The 17353-nt window shown below is 49.5% G+C and overlaps 1 protein-coding gene across 1 annotated transcript in view; it reads right to left on the minus strand.

The window, feature by feature from the left end:
* Positions 1–580: 580 nt before the first annotated feature.
* The window catches only part of CSTF3 (cleavage stimulation factor subunit 3), a 51768-nt gene continuing 34995 nt past the window's right edge, over positions 581–17353 (minus strand). Inside the window, exons 9-21 of the mRNA XM_078869149.1 lie at positions 16254–16331; positions 15722–15884; positions 14842–14951; positions 14062–14178; positions 12829–12903; positions 12167–12310; positions 11268–11370; positions 10609–10678; positions 9686–9881; positions 9400–9556; positions 7671–7765; positions 6489–6549; positions 581–5425 (exon numbers count right to left, since the gene is read on the minus strand). Coding sequence (XP_078725275.1) covers positions 5100–5425; positions 6489–6549; positions 7671–7765; positions 9400–9556; positions 9686–9881; positions 10609–10678; positions 11268–11370; positions 12167–12310; positions 12829–12903; positions 14062–14178; positions 14842–14951; positions 15722–15884; positions 16254–16331 — 1695 coding nt within the window. The 3' untranslated portion in view covers positions 581–5099. The remainder of the gene's footprint in view (positions 5426–6488; positions 6550–7670; positions 7766–9399; positions 9557–9685; positions 9882–10608; positions 10679–11267; positions 11371–12166; positions 12311–12828; positions 12904–14061; positions 14179–14841; positions 14952–15721; positions 15885–16253; positions 16332–17353) is intronic.

Raw genomic sequence — 17353 nt, forward strand, 5'->3', positions numbered from 1 at the left:
GACTGTGAGGGCGGGCACAAGCCGGCGTGAGTAGGTTAAACGTTGAGTTTTATAAGGGCACCACGGGGTGACCAGCCCCTCCCCACCCCTCCCACCTACCCACCCTCCCCACCCAGCCCCACCCTCCCCACCCAGCCTCTCCCCACCGAGCCCCTCCCCACCGAGCCCCTCCCCACACTCCCCACCCAGCCCCTCCCTCCCCACCCAGCCCCTCCCTGCACGACGGACACAATAATCCCCTGTGGGCTGGTGTAACCAGGTTCCTACCAGTATAACCCAACATCATCGCCAAATGCAGGAGGGACGCAGGTTTTCCCAATGTTCAGGAACTGCTGTGCGAAACTTGTTTTACAATTTCTGCCGTCTGCACGGCTGGCCTCTACTCACCGATGGGCACGGTGGGGCTACGTCCGGTGCGAAAGATGTTCAACGTAATGTAAAAACAGGAGTGGTTCTGGTCTCCGTATTAACTTCTATTATACGGCATTTACAATAGTGCTGTTTGTTACTGGACGCCCGCTGTTCTGGACCTTTGGGGCCTGTGCTCAACAACCGCGATTAAAGAAAACAAACGCCGGAGTGTCAATAATTTCCATTTATTTCGTTTTTAGTCAAAATGTACAAGCCACGGTGTGGATTCACGGGGTCCTAAATACATTAAAATCATATTCGGTTCTAATTTAATTGGGCGCAGGGGCTCACTGCCAAAGCGCCAAACATTTCAATGGTCAGGGCTGTCCGGTTCACGTGGCAATGTCACGTGGCTTTGGGAACCAGGCACAGTTCACCACATTTGCAAATGTCCTTCTCCCACTTGCATCTGTAAACTGGCTCACACGTGGAACCCAGTGGACCATCCACCAGGCACACGGGGCTGCAAATATTGACATTGGCATCGCCTGCAATTTAGGTACAGGGACATTTTTTTTTATTAAGCCACTTCAGAATACATTTTCAAGACGTGAAACGTAAGCCTCGGAGACACTCTCTTGGTCTAAGGCATCCTACCCTGAAGCAATGAACACGATCCTTGAATGTATCCATGTATTTCACTTTCACGCCCTAGTTAGTGTAACATGCACATCCACGTATAAACGTCCGCGGCGCGCTGGCATTATTGTACACATTTGTAAGTGGAAAAAGAATGACGTCTGCTATATATTTAACAAAAGTATGAAAACTTTCTATTTTGTGGGAGGTTTTAGGTTTTTTTTTACATATACTTACAAGCGGTGGTTGAAATGAGCCAACACATGACGGTTACACCACGCCGGCACTTCTCATCGGAGCACAACGCGGATACCACCGAAACGGAACTCTTCAGAACTGGGGTCCTATTTCTACGCCTCGATGTTTCACCGCAGAGGGAGAGCGCCGGAGAGCATGGGCAGCGGGACAAATAAGTTTCACACGGTGGGGACTTGCCTACAGGGTGCTTCCAAAAAATGTTAACACTTTTATGGGATTTTAGTTTTTAATGGAAAAAGAACATGATAACAAATGTGATGGTAATAGCTTCGAAAAGTCAGTCTCCACTTGTTCGCCATCGTTGTCAACGCATGCCTGGAATCTTCTCCAGGTGGTCTCCAGAGGCACATTTCTTGTGGTAATGTTGCAAATTCTCAGAAGTGTTAAAATTCGTTTGAAGCACCCTGTATGTGTATATTGCCAACTCCATAACAGAAGTTTTAGGGGTTAGGTTGTTAGGGTTAGATCGCATAAATGTGCCGTTATGCCCGCCACCACCCGACACAGCCAATTAGTAAGCTTTGTCACTTGGACAAAACATGGCAATTCGTTACAAGTACAGCACACCGGTGTGTTGGAGAGCAAACCCACAACATTTACAATTCGAGTACGATGTTTCACCAGTAATTACAACTAGCATCATCAGGCGACAGCCAGAGTTGCGGTCGCGAAAGCCTACGTGTTAAACCGATTTTGACCACTGATAACAATTTCCAAAACGACATCGTGTATAGACTGTGCTGCGCCTCGAGCATGAAGTTTTGGCATGGAAAAACGGCGACAAACAAAAAATGACAAATCTAACCATGGCTCAACGTCGAAACATTCCACGCGAACATGAAGCGACATCACTTGGCTAGGAACTGGTTTCCCCCCCCCCCCCCCCAACTTTCAGGTGTATTTTTTGCGCGATTCGACATAGCACGTCAATTCGGCTGCCGCCGTCGGCAACTGCCTGTGCAGATTCGCGTCAGGGTAAAAATCCAAGCGCAGCCGTCGCATTTGAACGCGCAAAAAAGTAAAGCGCGAATCAAACAAAAAATGCGTTCGCGTCGTCTTATATACACTTCTGCAACGCACACAATAAAAACACAGTCGGACTTACAGTGTCTCACACATTGATGTAAATTTATACAATGCATTAAAAAATATTTTTAGGTTTTCCCTTCCCCTCCCCCGCGCCAACTCTTCCCATCATCAAGCATGAAATGTCAGTGCATTCTCGCACAGACTGCGTCGGGTCTGCATGTTGAGAAGTGCAGAGCGCACACGCGCTCCGGTCGGGGTTTACAGCAGCGTGTGCGCGCAACGCGCTTAAGAAGTTAGTTTTTTCCATAAATATCAAGACCGTCCCCGAAGGGTGAATTGACATGAGGAATTTTCTCCCCTTTGAACGACGTCCACCACAAAGGGGCAATTCCTCGAGGAGCATCTCAATTCGATCGAAGATGATCCACAAACGGTGCACAGAGGGAACCCATGACTGGCCGACTGAGCCAAGTCCGAGCTCAAGCATTCGTTCCCAGCAGTCGAAGGTGAAATTGCACAGCTGGACAAGGGCCTCCCCCCACCCCCCCCCCCCCCCCGCGTCGCTTGTGGAGGCCTCGATGCCGGACTTCACCGGCACTGACTCGGGACAACAGGGAGCGCAGAGATTGGAAAATAGTACAGTACAATGGATTTTTCCTCACCAATCTCGATTCGCGGCGTAGCCACGCGACAGTCTGCACCTGCATTCATGCCGTGGTCGCCCGTCCAAGCACTATTGAGGCTCAACGCTGCCTAGCTTCTGAAATATGAAAAGATTGGTTGCATGTCAGGTGATTTGGTCGAAGAGGTGAAAAATAGTTACACCATCATTTGCCGACTGCTAGTAGCTCATGAAGAGGCTTGCACGTCCTCATTAAAGTATATATAGAACAATTCGTTCATGATGTCGTGATGTCTCGTACTTTTAATTCCCCACGTCGATGGGAAATTAAAAGTACGTGGACGGTGGTGCACGTTTCCACGCAGTGACATCACAAGCAGCCACTCTTTAAGAGCCGTTGAGCGTTCCTCTCCAACCCAAAATGCCACAAAAACCTTTCTCCAGCAGCATTGCTGAAGGCGTTAATGGGCCAGAGCTCTTTATCTGGGAAAATCCGATTGACCTGCCGCGTGGCACAAAACACCATGTGCCGCTTAACGTGCCCAAACGTTTTACGCCCGATCACCAAGTGAGCAACTCGATACGCAAGTTCGCATCCCGTTGGTACAAATCTAGGCCGTTGTATCCCAGGTTGCCCAACAAGAGAGAGAAAAAAAAAATTTAAGTACGGTGCTGTAGCCCTGCAGTAACGTTGTAAGTGACACCCACTAGAGAGGCTGCGGCCATGATGACATAATTTTTTCTCTCGTTAGCAAAGCCGCAAATTGATGTCAAGGCAGCTTGAGACAGTCTGAGAAAACACCGACAATAGCTACTTGCTTTTTTGTTTGCAATGCGTCCTCCTTAAAAAATATTCTTTTTTTTTTCAAAAGGGTTTTCAAATTGAACAAACGTAGCTCATCTCGGAAACTCGCATTTGGTCCCAAGTTTACTCAGGACAATGTCGGGCCCGTAAATTCCTCAAGGCATTTTTTGTTGTTACAAATTGAACACAAAAAATGTCGCTCTCTCTCCCACGCGGCCGTGGAAAGTCAACTTTATAAAATAACAAAAAATGAAGTCCATTTTGTTTGCATTCTCTTAGCTGTCATGTTCTAGATGTTTAATTATCCACATTGCAAAAGAGCATTTGCAAGCGGCGTAGCACGAAAGGTCTGGAGCAATCATGAGGGGCTCTCCATCGACACAGCAAAGGGAAAGATGCCCTGTATAGCCTTAACAGACTGTTGGGGCAAGTGCTGTTCACGAGCACCTATGAAGGCTGGAACGGCACACGAGGGGGTGGGTGGCCAACACCGCGCGCGGTCGCCTTTGTCTCCCTAGTGGCGATATTTTACACACCGCACCAGGTACTCATTTGAGGCCGAGTCGATCTAGGGGAAAGCCCACGACCGGTTCAGGATAATCCGCACTCGTGTTGGCCGCGAGCGGAGATACGAACCCGGGTTGCCGGGTTCGCAGCGCAGCACGCTAACCGCTACACCACCGCTCCTCTTCCAACACACACACACGCTCCACAGATTGCGCAATAACGCTGGCAGCGGCTAACACTACCGACGCCACCGGCATCGCCTGCCACCGCAGCGCCATCAGCGTCCCTTGTGCGTGGAGCATTGCCTTGGGACTATTGTCGACACGATGGACCACCACACCACAGGTACAATAGGCCTAGCCTGGACTGGTGTAATTCACATTGGACACATTTGGCAAGTCAGGATGAGATATCGGTGGAAAGCCCGGGATGTACAGGTGCCAAACCCAGTCGATACCAATGACAAGTGCATTCAGGAGTGGGGTCAAGTTCCATGCTTTCAACGACATCAAACCCGGTGAAAACTGGTAGCTCTACACTTCTGAGTAAGGCCTGTCAGCAGAGGTTGTATACCACGTACCGATGGATGGCAAGTGAAGTCTGTGCAAGTGGCAAGCCCAATTTATACTTGCAGTCAGCCCAGTTTGTAAAAGACAAACCCACAAAGACAGGTATTGAAAAGTGGTGGTAAGTTTAATGCATGCAGCGGAGGCAACAGCAGTCTGTACAGGTGGCAAGCCCAATGTACACTGGGGGTGGACAAGCCTGGTGTGAATGGTAAACCCATCTATACAGGTGGCAAGCCCAGTGTGGGAGTGCGCTGAGCGTGCTACGGGAGGGAGGGATGGATGGATGGATGACTGGGAGGGAGGGAGGGGCTCAGCGGCACTATCGCACTTTCTTCTGCTGCCGCACGCGGTAAATGTCATGGGCGGGCGGGGTGGTAGAAGTCATCGCCCGTTTAGCGTTCGAGGACGACGCCGAAGAGACGGAAGACGAGGACGCCCCTCCGCCCGCCCTCGCCTTGTCGTCCTCCTCGTCCGAGTCGTCCGCCGCCGAGCGCTTCACCGCCCCCGACCTGCGCACGGTGTCGTGACCCCGGTGGGCGCCGCCGTCGGCGCTGCCGTTGTTCCCCTCGGCCGCCGACGCCGTGGCCGCGGCCGCCTCGGCCGACGCGTGGCTCTGGGAGATGAGCTCGACCGCCTTTCCCACCGCTGGGTGTTGGGAAATCGTGAGGGGCGGGGGAGGTGGGAGACAAGTCGCACGGCTGAGCACCCGTCGTTCAGCTTAACAGAGAAACTTCAGAATATTTGCAGTCGGCACACAAATATTATAGGGGAGCCATGGTGGCTACGAGATGTTAACTACCTCGCCTGGTATACAGGAGGTCGTGAGTTTGATCTCTCTCCCCGTGGTGGTCGCGGGGATTTTTATCCTGGTTCTCCAGTTTTTCCCTCCACATGTAGAATCAACGTGCGTTTCGAGTATTTTTGCTGCTCTAAACTTCCAAATGACGATAAGCCACTTCGTTGAGCTACCATTTGTGGCCAGGCCACTTCTGAAAAAGATCTACGCAGCTCACTAAAATAGTCTACGTTTTTTTTTAATGGCACCGCAACGGAAAATGTAATTCTCAAGAGACGTTCCGGAGTTCAGCTCCGTCCTGTCTGGAAGAGGCGGTGGGAGAAAGAGATTTACAACCGGCAAACATTAAGTACATTGCACCGAGGATACTCCGATGTCAAAGGAGTTGCTCGCGGTTTAATAAAGCGTGACGTCTGAAAACTCGCTCAGGAATATTTTATTTTGGTTGCGGTGTCATTAAGCCTGAATAAAAAAAATCATGTTTGGATTCGCTAATGTATGTACGTACGTTGAACTTCTTTCGCACCGTACGTAGCCAACTGTGCTAATCGGAGGTGCGGGGAAGGGACAACAAACTAAACACAAAAAAGCAGTTCTAGATGATTTAAAAGTGCATAGCTCCCAGTGGCTTGCTAATATCGGAAGAGCATTCCAGACGCCCGCAGAAGCGCATCTGAAATCGCGTGATGCAGTGGCCGTCTTTGTTCGATGGCTTAGTCAAAAACCGCTGCTTTGTGGATGACCGGAGTTCGCGTGATGACGGTTTATGCTCCTTGACGAGATAAGCAAAGGCATTGTAGTTCATTGGTGGCAAGCACTCTCTGTGTAATAATGCAATGTATGGACGGGTGTGGAGGCGCGTATCCATTTTCACTTCAAGCAAACGCAGCCCAACATGCTCCCCATACATACTCTCCGGGAGCTTGAATTCCCTGAAGAGGTCGATCAGCTTGTCCACGTGCACGAACGGGCCCTGAAAACAAGCAGGATGCACGCAGGGGGTCGTGAGTCAACGATCGTCCCTCTCGGCCCGGTAAGTTGTAAAAAGCCCGAAGAAAACAATATCCCCACTTTAAATATAACAACCCCATTCTAGAAACATGCGTTTCTAGCTGCTGTGAATTTCCATGTGATGATAACCCACTTCGTTGAGCTGTCATTTGTGGTACCCAGGACGCTTCTGCAAAAGAGCTACTATATAGCTCAGTGAGCCTTAGCTGGTAAAATAAAAAATAGTTTTAGTTTGAAGCGCAGCTATTAGGCTGGGGTGTCATAAGAAATCACAAATGCGTCAATGCGAAAAAGGTCCAGGTGTCTGGCTTAGCCATCCTTAAGCAGACAAACAAAATCCCATCTCTCATAAAGCATCGGAATCTTTATTTATCCTGGAGAAATCCGATGAACTATGATGCTCTTTTTCACGGATGTTCTCCTGCCGCCATAACTACACCACCACGTTAAATAACAACTCTACTCTTTATTATCTCAACCACTATCATCTTAAGTACAATGCTATAATTGTTGTCAAGTGCCTTGGACTAAGGCGCTATTGTATAGATTGAAATAAGATGCCATATCTACAGTCCGCTCGAGTAGAGGTCCTTCCGCATAGCAGTGACGTAAGCGAGTACTTGCACAATCATGTAAGTATGTTGAATGTACAATCTGCTAAACTTCTTTCGCACCATACGCCGCCAACCCATGGATAATCGGAGGTGCGATTTTGTCTTTACCTCCGCCTCCTCGTAACGAGGGGCGGTACAATCTAAAGCGTCTCCTAATGAGGGGCGGTACAATCTAAAGCATTTCTTAATGAGGGGCGGTACAATCTAAAGCGTCTCCCAACGAGGGGTGGTACAATCTAAAGCATTTCTTAATGAGGAGCGGTACAATCTAAAGCATCTCCCAACGAGGGGCGGTACAATCTAAAGCATTTCTTAATGAGGGGCGGTACAATCTAAAGCATCTAACAAGGGGCGGTACAATCTAAAGCGTCTCCTAACAAGGGGCGGTACAATCTAAAGCATTTCTTAATGAGGAGCGGTACAATCTAAAGCTTCTCCTAACAAGGGGCCGTACAATCTAAAGTGTCACCTGGAAGCTTAAGGGGGGCGGACAAAGCTTCATGAGGTGCACAGCGGCGGGAGGAACGGGGAACACTCCTCCCGGAACAGGGTGCAGGCCAGGAGCTGCGGTGAGGAAGCACAGGGAAAGGGAAAACACAATCAGAGAGGGTCGCTACCGCGAGTCTTCGATTCCCACCGGGGGGGAAGGACAAGAAACTAAACGCAAAAAGCAGTTCTAAAGAAATGAGTTTTCAATCTAGATGACTTAAACTGCATAGCTCCAATCTAGATTTGAAGTTTTCGTGACTGCAGGGATCCATACTCTTTGGTTCTTTCGGTAAAGTCACGTAGGTAGAAAATAACATAAATTAAATCACGACGTTTCGATTGCAACACAAGCAATCATCATCAGGTGGGAAAACCACAGCAAGCGCCTTATTCCAAGGCGTTTTACTACAATTGCTGTGGTTTTCCCACCTGATGATGATTGCTTGTGTTGCAATCGAAACGTCATCATTTTATTTATTTTATTTTTTGCATAGCTCCAGCGTCTTCAATTCCTGCCGTTCAGCCCTCCCAATGCCGCACACGTGTGTGGGCCCGAAATGCGTTCCGTGTTTACGCAGGTTGTGTGTGTGTACGTATGTTGAACTTTTTAGCACTGTACGTAGCCGACCGTAAAAATCGGAAGTGTGGGGAAGAACAACAAACTAAGCACAACAACGGGCAGTTCTAAATACAATAATTTTCAATCTAGATGATTTAAAAGTGTATAGCTCCAGCGGCTTCTTAATATCGGAAGGAAGAGTGTTCCAGACGATCGCAGAAGTACATCTGAAAGCGCCACGCGATGCAGTAACCGTCTTTATTCGATGGCTTAGCCAAAAGCCGCTGCTGCTGTATGGATGACCGGAGTTCGCATGGTGATGGGTTTATGTGCCTTGGTGAGATCAGCAAGGCATTGTGATTCATTTGTGGCCATCACATTGTGTGTAATGAGCGCGAAAATGTTGGTTTTAATGTTGGTGAAGTTGGTTTTCAGCCAGTCTCTTGGTGGCGACCTCACACCCCAATTCATTTATAGCTGGTACAAACGTTATTTGTCATTTGCGCTTACTCATTTTCAGTTTTAAATCTCGTAGGTTTAGATAAAATCTAATTACAGATTACAGGTTACTTTTACCATTGCACTTCATTCAGTTTCAAGTGCCACCGTTCAATATTTTACGAGATGAGAATCTCGGTGAGATTCACGAACGTTGCCGGTGGCAAGAGGAGACCTTTCGATGATACTTGATATTCAAAAACCACCCACAACGGTCTCCACATGTGAATTAAGTCTGTGGGCGCTTGAGGTGCAATTTACAACTTCACTCTGCTGTCCGGATATGGAACTCCCTCCCTGAACACATTGTCGGCGAAATCACTTCAAATGCCGAGCGTATGGTACATCTCCTAACGTCACCACACACCTGCAGTGAATCAATAAATATGTCGATTAGATCTACTAATGTCTGATATGACTGTTGTTCACAATTGCACCCAATATATAAAAAAAAACAATGCATAAATCACCAGACGGTTGCAAAAAATGGAAATCGTCACACCTCCCCGTACGAAACGACTGCGGACAGAGCACGCACCGCCAAGCCACTCGGAGACGCGACATGGACGCACACACACACATGGACGCACGCACTCACATAGACGCACGCACACACATGGACGCACGCACTCACACGCCCGCGAACACTCACGAGCCATGTGTCTTGGCTGAAACGGCGTCATCTGGTGGATGTTTGGCTTGGGGTATTCAGGCTTCCTCGTTACGTCCTCCTCCGAGGAGGTCGGCGCAGTCGACGGGACGGACACAGGGTCTGGCTGGGACGACGTCATCTTAGCGCGCGTTACGTCCTGCACGAGAGAGAGGCAGAGACACGGAGTCAAACACGGAGGGGGAAAAAGTCACGCTGCGAGGATGACCGGAGTTCGCGTGCAGGCTGCCTTGCATGGGGATTTGGGGGGGGGGGGGGGGGAGGTCACCTTGTATCCCAGAGCCTTGAGCTCGGACGAAGAGCAGGGGTACAGGTCCATGAACTGGTAGCGGTCGACAAGCAGTGCCGTCTCCTTGCCATCGTACTCCTCGCGGAACGCGGTGAAGCGCCGCTTCTCCACCTTGAGGATGCTCGCCAGGTCGCCGATGCTGCTCTCAAAGCTCAGGAATCGCGCCCAAATCTCGCTGGGGTCACGGCGACGGCGGCGCGTCCATGTGGGAGAGGAACGAGAGAGGGGGGCGGGCGAGAATGCGTAAGCTTCGTCCGGCACTGGTCTCAGGAAAGGCGGCGATGTAAACTGTGAAATTCAACGCGTAGCTTTGCACAGCCGATGGCAAAATTTGTGTGTTGATTTTGCGGTACTTCCACAGAAATTATCTGGGCCAAAATGTACGTTGCGATACCCTCTCCGCCACCCGACAAAGCCAAATGAATTAAATTAACAAGCGTTTAACCGGCCGATGATGCATTTTTCAGCTCACCCGTAAGTTGAAATTTACGACATTCATTTGGGCAGATCGTTGTGTGGCCTAACCCACGAATCAATTATAAATCAGTGGTAACCGTGACTGATGAAAATGATGAGGACAATCATGTGGATAATGGGTTTGATGCCGACCCTAACGGCCTGTATATATGGAGTTTGGACATCTCTCCCCGTGGTCGTGTGGATTTTTCTCTCCGGGGGCTCCATTTTTTCCCCTTCACATTTAGAATCAACATCACGCGTTTAGAGTATTTGGCTGCTATACGTGATAAGCCCACTTCGTTCACCTATCATTTGTGGCCAAGTCGCTTCTGAAAAAGAGCTTCTGTAATAGCTCAGTGGGCCTTACCTGGTAAAACAAAATATAGTAAATGATCAAAATTGCGATGATGGCAACGATTTTGGTGAGAGTGATGCAACACTACCTGGATTTTTCAGGCGGTAGGCTCCCAGATGTCAGCACTCGCTCAAACAGCACTCTGGTGTTGTTGTCCTCTGCAGGGGAAAACAATTATCAGCATCAACACCGGTGTGCGAACTTCACATTGACAGCGGTCACGGTCGTAATCATCATCGGTCACAGCCATAATAATAACAAAAATTATTCTTCTTTCATATGGCATGTAAGCAACATGCCATACAAACTGTTGCTAACATGCCACAATTTACATTTACAAGGCACAATTCATTCAGGGATCTCAGTGCGCCATTGACAAAGTTGGGAAATATGAATTCTACAAAGTCCAGAGTCCACTACATGGGAAGTGTCGGCCAGGCGAAACAGTCGAGTCTTATTTTTGTTAGTCTATAGTCTCAAACCACAAAAGCAGTACTCATCAACTCCAGAATGACGATGGGATGGGATCAGTCAATCCCTTACTCCCATTTTAACTCACTGGCATTGCCTGCTCATGAAGGATTACGTTCATTTGGCAAACAGCAGGATTTGTTTTCGTTTTTGTAACAATTTAAAAGTCACGCCGCCAAGATTTTTAAAAGTTTTTTTAAACAATTCAAAAGTCACGCTGCTTTTTCCGCGCAGTCCGTGTCAAAAGACGGGAATGGTAAAACGCCGCCCGCTCACCATTGAGATGCGAGAGGTAGTCAATGTACGCGAGGATGTACTCGGGCGTGTCGCCATATTTCTTCAATCCCAACTCGAAAATCTTGAACGCGACCGCCTTGTCCTGTAAGCAGCAACAACAACAACAAAAAACAAATAAACGTCAGGAACTGACTTGACAAATAAGTGTGAATGCACGCATGCCTGTCAACTTAGAATCAGAATAATTACTTATGCTGGAGGAGGAATCCAATGAACTATAAAGGTATTTTTCACAGATGTCCAGTCAGGGCACAGGGTCAGAACGTGACAACAACAACACAATATAAGTGCAAAGTATACGAAAGGTAAACAAATAAAAAAACACGTTGAATGTACAATATGATTATTTCACTGATATTAGGTTTCATTAATTTTTTGTAAGCTGCTACTATTGCTGTGATTATAGTTTTTTGCAAAAGTATAAATTTTATTTATACTTCATATTTAACTCGCATGCTTTATATGAAGATCATGGTTTTGATGTGTTAATGTATTAAATTATCGATTCCTTGATTTGATATTTTTACATATTTTCACGGCATCTGTAGAAAAAAATTTACATTTAACAATGTTCACTATCGTTGGACAATGGTGTCGAAGGTATAGGATTATAAATAGGTCTTTCAAATCATTCCCTCCCCCCTCGCTAACCGATGAAGTGTCAACATTCAAGATCGCAATTCGATTCACCAACATTCTTTCGCTTGAACATTTGCGTTGTTCAATGAGCCGACTCGTTTTTCAATCGAACCAACAACAACAACCCCCTTCTGTTGAAAAACACTGAAAAAGTGGAAAACCCATCATCCAAAACCAGATTTTTGATTCTGAAACATCCCAGGAGACCGGCGCCACCCTTTTTTTTTCCCCCAGCATGCCTTGCTGCAGTAGTACTCCATGAGGGCGGCCGCCACGTAGACGTGGTGCCGCGTGCGCATGTCCTCGCGTGCCTTCTTAAACACGGTGCGGCCCGCCTTGATGCCTTCCGCGCGCCGCGCAAACTTCATGTACTGGATGTAGACCTGGGCGGGGGGGTGGGGGGCAGACACCGTCGTGTGTAGCGCCGGGGCAAGAGATGACATGCGTGCGACTAAAAAAATACTAAACTTTGTTTATTTTACCAGGTAAGGCCACCACTGAGCTATATAGTAGCTCTTTTTTCAGAAGCGACCTGGCTATTACATATGATAGCTCAATGAAGTGGCTTATCACGTGGGCATTTATAGCAGCAGCCAAATACTCTAAACGCGTGACGTTGATTCAAAACGTGGAGAAAAACCGGAGGACCCGGAGAAAAATCCACGCGACCACGGCGAGAGAGAGACACGCAAACTCCAACTATACAGGCGTCAGGGTCTATATCGAGCCCACAACCTCCTGTATACCAGGCGAGGTAGTTAACATCTCAGTGCAGTGGACACCTATTGGCAATCTAGCCATGGATCGCGATGATGATGTATTTTATTGACACGGAAGCAGCACCGGTCCCAAGCCACCAGGCCGCGTGTTCGTGTGTGAGAATGCATCGGCGACAACTCACCAGCGTGGGGTCGATGTCCTCCACGGCGGCCAGGCGGCTGTAAATGCTGTGCACCTTCTCGTATTTCATGCGGCTCTGAGGGAGAAACAGAGGCGGGTGGGCAGGTGGGCGCACACGCTCGCATCAGACCACTTAGGGGGCATACCCTCAGCACATTTGGCCTCAGGGTCGGGATCGAACCCACGACCCTCCTGTATACCAGGCGAGGTAGTTAACATCTCCTAGCCACCGTGATGATGATGAGAGAGAGAGACACGCAAACTCCAAATTTCCAGCAGGCGTCAGGGTCGGGATCGAACCCACGACCTCCTGTATACCAGGCGAGGTAGTTAACATCTCCTAGCCACCGTGATGATGATGAGAGAGAGAGAGACACGCAAACTCCAAATTTCCAGCAGGCGTCAGGGTCGGGATCGAACCCACGACCTCCTGTATACCAGGCGAGGTAGTTAACATCTCCTAGCCACCGTGGCGCCCCCCAGCCAGGCCCCAGTAGGGGGCGCCATCCCCTCGGCTATTTGAGCAGACGCTCTCCACTGTGGGCTCAGAGATGCCGGTGGAGGAAGCAATCGTCAACAACGCAGCAGGCTCTTCATTGTGCGTTCTAAGCGCACAACACATTTGCCCAGTGATGTCCCACAGACATAACAGCGATATTCCACAGACATAACCCTCCCAATGGCATCAATTGGGCGGTGACACAATTCAAACCGCTGAAGCCGTGCAATAATAACCAGGCAGCGTGTGCGCACGTTGGCTGCTGAACCGCGGTGTGTCCTGTACGTATGTATGCATTTTAACGCGTAGGCTTTCGCGACCAATATTATGAGTATGTATGCATGTTAAACTTCTTTCCCACCGTACGTAGTCAACCGTGCCAATCGGAATTGCCGGTAAGAAAAACAAACGGTCAGACTGCGGATAACACAAAGATCCCCCGGATAGCCTTAGCAGACTGTTGGGGCAAGTGCTGTTAGCGAGTAGCACCTATTAAGGCCGGCACGGCATACAGGGGGTGGGTGGCCAACACCACGCCCTGCCGCCTTTGTCTCCCCAGTGGTGATGTTTTACACACCGCACCAGGTACTCATTTGAGTCTGAGTCGACCTAGGGGAGGCCCAGGACCGTTTCATATCATCGTCACTGGTGTTGGTGATCGTGAGCGGGAATCGAACCCGGGTCGCCGGGTTCGTAGTGCAGCACACTAACTGCCTACGCTACACACACACACACCTCTTCGAAGTCTGCGTACGCGAAGTAGAGGAGCATGTTTTTGCGTAGCAGGGTGCTGATGGCACGCTCATAGATGGCGGCCGCCTCGTCGCTGAAGAGTTTCGAGTTGTTGATGTCCTGAGGCGGAAACAGAAGTGGCGGGAAATCGGTTAAACTTGGGCAAGCGAGGAGAAGTTGCGTGCACGTGTGTTTGCCTGCCAATGTACAAGTCTACATCGTTCCAGACGACGGATTGCCGAGGTAAATGCAATGGACGTGCATCTGCCTGTAAACTTTCTGTGTACAGCTACACCATGCTGATGAAACCCAAAAAGGTAGAAGCTAAGGGTGCACTGATATAAAAAACAGATATTTTACTGGCACGGGGAAGTAAGACCTTGATTGTTGCTTGCTACGCGCGCCCTCAGTATATACAGGCCAAAAGTCCGTCTGTGTGCGTGAAGGATGCTACTGGGCAGATGGAGGCAGTCACCCCCCCTCCAGTAATACGGCAGAGGAGCGACGCTCACAACGAACAGAGCGCCGGGCGGCTAAAACACAGAAAAAGTTGGCACAGTAGCGGGCACAGATAACGCATCGGCCAGTCATCTCAGTCAGTCAACCCACGGCACCTGGGTCTGTCCCGTGACCTCCTGCCAGCGAGCCATCGCCACTTCACGCGATCGCCTCAAAGTGCACCTAGCTTGGCACAAGTGCCGCGGCGACGTCGCCGCCACTTAGTGACGAATGGCGGCCATCGTTCTGGTGGTTTAGGTTGTGTCACGTAGACAGGCCCCTTACCCCCTTCTCCGCGAGAAGCTTGCTTGAGTGCTCCAGGTATTGCGCCGCTTCGTACCAGATGTCGGGGTGGTGGCCGAGCACCAGCAGGCACTGCTCGTATGCAAACATCACTGCACACAAAACAAACAAAGACCCCCCCACGTGTAGCCTTAACAAACTGTTGGGACAAGTGCTGTTAGCAAGCATCTATGAAGGCCGGAACGGCACATGAGGGGGTGGGGTGGCCAGCACTACGCCTGGCCGCCTTTGTATCCTCAGTGGCGATGTTTACACACTGCACCAGGTGCTCGCTTGAGGCTGAGTCGACCTAGGGGAAGCCCAAGACCGGTAAAGATAATCATCACTGGTGTGTTGGCCGTGAGCGGGAATAGACTTGGGGCGCTAGGTTTGTAGCGCAGCGTGCTAACCACTACACACGCACGCACATACGGACACACACACACATGGGTGCACACACGCAACACGAGAGGACACGGCCATCCGCAGTTCGTGGGCTATACGCGGGCTCACCACAGGTCGCACCCCCACAGCGGTGGAAAATAAACTCCAGAAACGGAAATCAAAACACAATTTCCAGGCCACGTAAAAATGAGCCAGCAATACTGGTTCTAATCCCAGACTTGCAAGTAACATGTTTTCATCTATTAACTGTGTGATGACTGCTCTTCCCTGGAGTATTTCCAATCAACATCACCAGGTGTTTAGAGTATTTGGGCTGCTATACACATTTCCACGTGACGATAAGCCACTTCCTTGAGCTATCATTAGTGACAGCCAGGTTTCTTCCTGAAGAAGAGCTACTATACAGCCCAGTGGTGGGCCTTACCTGGTAACACAAAAATAGTTTAGTTGAGTAGTTTAGTTTAGCAGCCTCCCTCACCGCGCTTGGTGAGCAGCGTCTGGTCCTCGGTGCGCAGGGGGTTGCCCTTCTCCCACTGGATGTAGCGCTTCCACAGCTCCACCTGGTGCGCCTCCTGCGGCGTGTTCTGGGGCGGCACCGACGGCGCGTTCCTGTCCAGCCCCTTGGTCACGGTCTCGTACTCCTGGTCGCGGGGAGAAAAGCACGCACACACACACGCACGCACAGAAACGCACGCACGTATGCAAAACGTGCAGCGGCAGCAGCGATGCCAGAGAGTTGTAATCGATTAATGAATGCGGCGACAGCAGCGATGTAAAGACAACTAAAAAAACTAGCTTTTAGTACTCAGGTTAAAGTCTGTTTCTCATAGGGGACTATCGACACGCTCCGGGTAAGGTAGAGGTGACAGCTTATCTGTACCATACCCGGAGCATGTCGGTGACCACCACATGATCAACACTCGCCGGCATTATGGCCAGAAAGTTCCATGCATTGTAGATTTGTAGGTTTATTACTTCGATAAATGTTTACAATATACCCCCAGACCCACCTTGGCGACGCGGCGTGCGTTCGTGTAATCTCGGCTCCGATCCTCGATCATCTTCTTGGCAAGGTGCACGTTAATGCCCTGCGCAAAGAACACAAACGCACGATCGTCAAATAGTACCCGGCTCAGATACAAGCTTCCAAGACTCTGAACAACGTCCTTCCCCCGCACCTCCGATTAGCAAGGTTGGCTACGTATGGTGCGAAAGAAGTTCAACTTACATACGTACGTAACAAGAGCTGAAGAGTATGTAGAGAAGCATGGAGAGAAACAGGAAGGAAACTTACACTCTGACAGACAAATGCAAGTCCGAGGTATCATGTTGACTGTTGAGAAAAAGTCGGTAGAATCGGGCAGCACACACCGCCAGACAGAATGATGCCCAACGGATGAGACTGGTGACAGCCAATGGCAGCTAACACATCGAGTGAAGACTACACCCCAGGGGATGGGCGCCACGGTGGCTAGGAGATGTTAACTACCTCACCTGGTGTGCAGGAGGTCGTGGGTTCGATCCCGACCCTAACGCCTGCTGTATATTTTGAGTTTGTGTGTCTCTCTATCATCATCATCACGGTGGCTAGGAGATGTTAACTGCCTCGCCTGGTGTGCAGGAGGTCGTGGGTTCGATCCCGACCCTAACGCCTGCTGTATATTTGGAGTTTGTGTGTCTCTCTATCATCATCATCACGGTGGCTAGGAGATGTTAACTACCTCACCTGGTATACAGGAGGTCGTGGGTTTGATCCCAACCCTGACGCCTGCTGTGTAATTGGAGTTTGCGTGCCTCTCTCCCCATGGTCATGTGGATTTTTCTCCCGGTCCTCTGGTTTTTACCTCCACATTTAGAAACATGCGTTTAGAGTATTTGGCTGCTATAAATGCCCACGTGATAAGCAACTTGTTGAGCTATCATTTGTGGCCAGGTCACTTCTGAAAAAGGGCTGTATAGCTCAGTGAGCCTTACCTGCTACAATGAAAAATTTGATTAGTTTTTAGTTTAAGCAATGTGATCAGCTCGTGTTCAAAAGCGAGACGCACTGCTGCATTGTGGGACCATGAAGGATGGTACTGACAGAGGCAGGCCTTCATCCAGCAGTTGA

Source organism: Lampetra fluviatilis, chromosome 27, assembly GCF_964198595.1.
Source record: "Lampetra fluviatilis chromosome 27, kcLamFluv1.1, whole genome shotgun sequence".
In the NCBI taxonomy this organism is placed as follows: domain Eukaryota; kingdom Metazoa; phylum Chordata; class Hyperoartia; order Petromyzontiformes; family Petromyzontidae; genus Lampetra; species Lampetra fluviatilis.